This window comes from Galeopterus variegatus, unplaced genomic scaffold (genome assembly GCF_000696425.1).
Source record: "Galeopterus variegatus unplaced genomic scaffold, G_variegatus-3.0.2 Scaffold2123, whole genome shotgun sequence".
Lineage (NCBI taxonomy): Eukaryota > Metazoa > Chordata > Mammalia > Dermoptera > Cynocephalidae > Galeopterus > Galeopterus variegatus.
This window is the reverse complement of record NW_007728234.1, coordinates 228,300-234,299: the sequence shown is the minus strand read 5'-3', so window position 1 is coordinate 234,299 and position 6,000 is coordinate 228,300. Positions and strand designations below refer to the sequence as shown.

The 6,000-nt window shown below is 43.0% G+C and overlaps 1 protein-coding gene across 1 annotated transcript in view; it reads left to right on the top strand.

Moving 5' to 3' along the window:
- The first annotated feature begins 2,473 nt into the window (after positions 1-2,473).
- HSD17B3 (hydroxysteroid (17-beta) dehydrogenase 3) overlaps positions 2,474-6,000 on the top strand; it is a 49,022-nt gene continuing 45,495 nt past the window's right edge. Inside the window, exons 1-2 of the mRNA XM_008580525.1 lie at positions 2,474-2,668; positions 5,382-5,428. Of these exons, the coding sequence (XP_008578747.1) occupies positions 2,515-2,668; positions 5,382-5,428 (201 nt within the window). The 5' untranslated portion in view covers positions 2,474-2,514. The remainder of the gene's footprint in view (positions 2,669-5,381; positions 5,429-6,000) is intronic.

Here is a 6,000-nt window from a genome sequence, read left to right as displayed (position 1 = left end):
AAAAAAAAAAAAAAAAAAAAAAACATCAAGGGGAAAAAAAGGGCGCAATACTGCTTATCTAAAAGAACAGGCAGGGTGATAAAAATATGTGCGTGCGTGTGTGTGTGTGTGTGTGCGCGTGTGGTATGGGTCGAATGCTTGTCTTCTCCAACGCTCATGTGGAAGATTGATCCATAATGTGGTAGTGTTGCAAGTGGGCCCTTTAGGAAGTGATGGGACTGTGAGGCCTCTTCCCTTATGGATGGATGGGACAATGCATGGAGTAATGGGTCGATGCTTTAATGGGTTGTCATGGGGGTGGGCTGGTGGCTTTATAAGGAGAGCACACAAAAGTGTTCTTGCCATTCTCACCGTGTGATTGCCCGTGTCACCACGGGACCCTGTAGAGTTCCCACCATGAAGAGGTCCTCACCAGATGTGCCTCCTGGACCTTGGACTTCCCAGCCTCCAAAACTGTAGGAAATAAATATCATTTTCTTATAAGTTACCTAGTTTCAGGTATTACAAGCAACAGAAGACAGACTAATACAGTGTGTGTGTACATTCATATATGTGGGTTATATGTAATGACTCATGTGTATGTATGTACATGTGTGTATATGAATATAATATGAATGCATGTATTAAAATGGATGAATAACCAAATCTAAATAAAGGCATAAGGTTACCTGCAGGGAGAGGAAGTGAACAGAATCGAGAATATAAGGGTAGACTCAAGGCTTTTCTAAATGTACTTTCTTTTGTAATCTCAATTTTGAAACCGCAATCTCTGAAAACATGAAAACAAAATAAACACATAGGTAGACATGCTGGAGATGAAAGCAAACATGATGTTAGGAACCAAGATTTTCAGTATCAGAGAAAAGCAATCCAAATACAAAATCAACTGTATTTAATGAAACTCATGCAATCCTAAATTTGAATGACTCATGAAGTATATTCCCTTAAAGAAAGTATGTCCTAGGTTTGTCCTAGAAAGGCTCAGGAATAATGACATGTTCTGTAACATTATTAGGTGCTCGAGTGGAAGCGTCGTGTGCAGTTTGACGTGCAAGTCTGGATGACCAGGTGAGGTTCTAGATCTGGGGCCCGGCACACAGGGAATCCTTAGAGTCAGCAGATTTAATAATGTCACCGAAGTGAGATGAGGGCCGAGCTGGATGGGGCACTCCCCCTGGTGACTTCCCACCTCCTCATGCCCCCTGCTTCATTGTCATGCACACCCTCCATGCAAACCCAAAAGGCCATCCTCTTTCAGTGTCAAGTGACCATTTAAAAGCATAATGTAGATTATATAAGCAGTCTAAGCCTCTTCAACAGCCCCCCGGGCTCTTAAAGTGCACTGTCCGCACTGAGGGAGCTGCTCCCTCCCTCTCTGGCCTCCTGTGCCTCCCTTGCTCTCCACTGTGCAGTCCTTCTGACTCCTCAATGACATCGGTCTTCTCATTGCAGGGCTGGCTCCTTGCTCTCATTCACATTTCAACTCAGAACGCAGCCTCCTCCCAGAAGTCCTCCTGGACCCTTTCTCTAAAGTGCTTGCTGACTGGTCACCCTAGCAAATCCCTTGACAGCACTTTTTGTCATAGCGCTCAGGCCTGACATTACCTTGTTCGTTTGCTTATGGTCTGTCTCCCCTACCAGAATCCAGGCTCCAAGACAGAGACCCTGTCTTGTTCACCATTATATTCCCAAAGCCTTCGCTATGGTTTGAATGTTGTTTCCTCTTAAACTCATGTTGAAACTTCATCCCAAATGTTGCCGTGTTGAGAGGCGGGGCCTTTAAGTGGTGATTGGGTCGTGAGGGCTCTACCCTGATGAGTGCATGGATTAATGGGTTATCACAGGAGGGACTGGTGGCTTTACAAGAATAGGAGGACAGACCTGACCCAGACACTCAGCTCCCTTACCGTGTGATGCCCTGAGCTGCCTAGAGACTCTGCAGAGTCCCCACCAGCAAGAAAGCCCTCCGCAGGGGCTGCCCCTCGATCTTGGACTTCCCAGCTTCCAGACCGTAAGAGGCAAATTTCGTTTCTTTATAAATTACCCAGCGTCAGGTGTTCTGTCGTAAGCAACGGAAAATGGATGACCACAGCCTTGAACAGTGGAAGCCACCTGGTAGGTAGTCGATAAATATTTGTTGAATAAATGAGTAAATGACTTGGATTTTGCATCCTTTTTAGCTTCCAAATTCAGGGAAAGAAACATGGACTCCCATTTTTAAATTTGTGCAGGTTTTGTTTTTCTTTCTTCATGTCCATCTTTTACTTCATCACCGGCTCCTCCGTGGTAATGAAGGCCGAGCAGTGCTATAAAGATACTAGAGAGAATACTTTATTCAAAAGCCTGTGAATTGGAGGATTGTGTAAAGAGGTTACTCTAATCTAAATGCCCCGGCTCCATGGAATGCATCCGGTGACTCCCAGAAGGAGACGGGCAGGCCTCAGGAGCAGCCTCGCCCCGGGAGGCCAGTGGGGCCAGGGCCAGGGCTGAAACGGCACCCACTGCAGAGCAGACATGGCGGAAGCTCTGGAGCAGTTCCTCGTGTTTGTAGGGCTGCTGATGTGCCTGGTCTTCCTGGTGAAGTGTGTGAGATTCTCCAGATGCATTTTACTGAACTTCTGGAAGGTTTTGCCAGGGCCTTTCTTGCAGTCCATGGGACAGTGGGCAGGTAAGGGGAGCTCCCACCTCTTGCTTTTTGGTTGTTCCTGCTTCTTATTATTTATGTCTCAAAAGATGTATTCCATCTTTTTGAGAGCACAGATGTCACTCTGTTGAGTGGTTTTAACTGGGAGGCTAGACAGCATGAGTGAAGTTAGAATGGTCTGGAAGACAAGCTGTGGGCATCGGGACAGTCACCAGGGGAGATGCCACCCAGCTCCTGCCTGCGTGCATGTCCCCCCAGCCCATCAACTGGTGTTCTTCTTGTTAAGAGTTTTCTGATGACATAAACAATGCAGAAATTTCTGCATCCTCATCTCCAGATTTACAAAAGCCAGGGTGCTTCCATTTTGCTAAAGGATGTTTAAAAATTTTGAAATCCAAATAATTTTCATTATTTATTTAAAGAAAAATTGTCCAAGCTTTTTTATGAAGTAAGTATGTTATAATAGTCAAGGCAACAAAGATCTTTATGGAGCTACATTTTCAAGAGGGTTAGATATGGAATCTGGGTCTGGTTTATGTGGATTAAATGTTGCCTCACGAAGGGATTTATCTACTGGACCCACCATGCAAAATCTCAGCCCCATGACTGGGGTTCAGGTGAAAGCACCGGCTTATGGTTGCAGCATCTCTCTGAATGAAGTGCTATGGCTTATATTGAAAAGTTGGACCCCCCAAAAATCCATTGACTTAAAAAAAAGAATTTGATCAGCACTAGAATTACCATCCAGGCTAAATAGGAATGATTACAGCATCCTTATAGAGCTGCCAGATAAAATATAGGAAACCCAGTTAAATTTGAATTTCAGATAAGCAAGTAATTTTTTAGTAATTACAATCCAAATATTGCATGGGACATACTTATATTAAAAATTTTTTCATTGTTTACCTGGAATTCAAATTTAACTGGGTATTCTGTATCCTTATTTGCTAAACCTGATAACCTTATAAATTTAGCAATGGAAATTAAAAAAAAAATTACCATGTTAGAAATTGTTTGAAATGACAAATGGATTTTTAACTGTTGCTTTTTACATTTGCAGAGAGTGTGCGTGTGTTTGTGTGTGTGTGTGTGTGTGTGTGTGTGTGTGTGTGTTCCTTCCCTCTTGGGTAGTATGCTATTTCCAGTGAACCTGCTAAACAGCTTGAGCTTGAGTGTTCTCGGTCTGAATACCCTGCCTCACACAGACCCAAGGGGCTGTGCGCCAAGTGGACTTAGAAGTCTGCACACTGCTGGGCATCAGAGCAGGGCAAAGCCCCTTGAAGAACACACATTCCCAGAGAATTCCAGGTGGAGCCAGAACTTATAGCATTTGTTGGCTCAAAATAGAAATCATAATCTTACCTGTTCTTATGAGTCAAAATTGAGTATAGCTACCATTGGCAAGAGTAAATGTCTTTGGGCAGAGGTAGGTGTCAAGGCAGAGTCAAGAAGAAAATCCAATGACTAGAGACTAAAATTTTAAACTCCCCGGAGGGAGAGCCTCAAGCTTGTGCTTGATTTCCTAGGTATTTTATTGGCATCTCTTTATAGACTTGGGGCTCCAAAGTCCGACAGCCTGTGTTCAGATCCTTCTGTCATCATTTTTAGCAGGGTGATCTTGATCAAGTTAAGAACTTTCTCTCCCTTGGCTTCGTCATCTGTAAACTGAGGGTAATGATGGTCCCTGCATTACAGGTTTGTGCTGAACATTAAATGAGTCGATGGGTCTGAAACACATGACACAGTTCATGGCAGAAAGTAAGCAGTTGATAGTTATCCGTCATTATTATTGATGTTAATATCTTAACTACAATATTGGCCCTATATTGGGTGATTTGAAGATTCCCTGTAATAGAGGAGCAAGAAAACACTGGCACAGTACTTCTCGCACCGGGAACAGATAGTATGCATGGATCCATTTAAAACTTCCAAATGAACAGATAAAATCATTAGTAATTATCAAAACAAGTGTGCTTCTGCCCGTGGGCCGCTTGAGGCGTGAACAACTTGGCCTGCGCTCGGCCGAGTCAGCTAGGTAGATCTTTTGCTCGCACTTCCTTCTTGAAAGCCTGGCCTTTAATTATTGGTGCAAAGGTAAATTGCAGGTATGTCTGTACTGCATTGTAGTGAATTTTGAACTTGTAACATTCACATAAATGAGGTTTATTCCAGAGCTCAATCATTAAATAGGTGCATAAGGTTGGATATAAAAGGCCGAGGAGACTTATTTGACGGTTGCACGTGAGAATAGACAGTCCTGAGCCCCAGTGCTTCAGCTTCCTTCGTGTCACTGCATTCCCTCGTGGCACTTCTGTATTCTCCTTGCTGAGTTCCCTGTCTTCCACGGGCTCGGCTTGCTGCTGGCCGGTGGGGGTGGGGACGAGTAGGGGGCTGAGCTCACTCTTAGAAGGAACCTTGAGATGTTCCTACAGTGACAGTTGGATGCGTGGGTAGAGAGATAATAAGATGCACTTGACGAATTGAAACGTACAGTGTCTAAAGCCTTATGGGGTTTTCCCAGGCACTGCCAACCTGTCCAAAAGAAGAAGAAAAAAGCTTCATTTTGAACGTGTAGTGGGGGAGTCAAGGGCTGGGAACTTCAGGGCTGGGGAGCGGAGGGTGCTGCTGCTTTGGAATATTAAGTGTCGTAGGGACCAGGCGTGCAAGAAAATGTAGCCAGTGAGAAAGAAGTTCAAAGATTAATTCTGTCATTTCAAACCGCTCCTGCTTTTTGCAGTGATCACTGGAGCAGGAGATGGGATTGGGAGAGCGTACTCGTTTGAGGTAAGGTGTCTCCTTCCTAGTACTGAACACATCACTGTCACATGACACCCGCCCCAACCCCCAGTTTTCTGAATATAAAAGCAACAGACATTCATTGAAGAAGGAAAATATCTTTTATAGAAATGCAAACAAAATACAGTGATGCTAACAGGTGTAGCAGTACCTCCCCAGGGGTTGTTTTGGGAATTTATGGAGACATTGGTATTTTCTAGTGTAATTGTGCCATAGCGGTTTACATACTTAAATATGATTCTAAAAAAGTTAAAGATGAATTTCCTCTTATTTATCCTTTATATTATAGCTAGGGCATATATTGATTTTTTAAAGATTATTGTGTGGGCAAGACATATTATCCGTATCTTTCATTTCAAGAAAATGAATGGGTATTACAAATTGTTATATAAAAAGAGGATCTGATTGAAGGAGAGTCACAGAATATGATTATTATTTTTGTGTGTTTCCTTCCAGGCTTATTCTTTTGCAGAAAGATAGTTATACTTTTTAAAAAATGCATTTATAGCATATGTAGTTTTGTATGCTATTATTATTACAAATTCTGTATTTTCATTAAT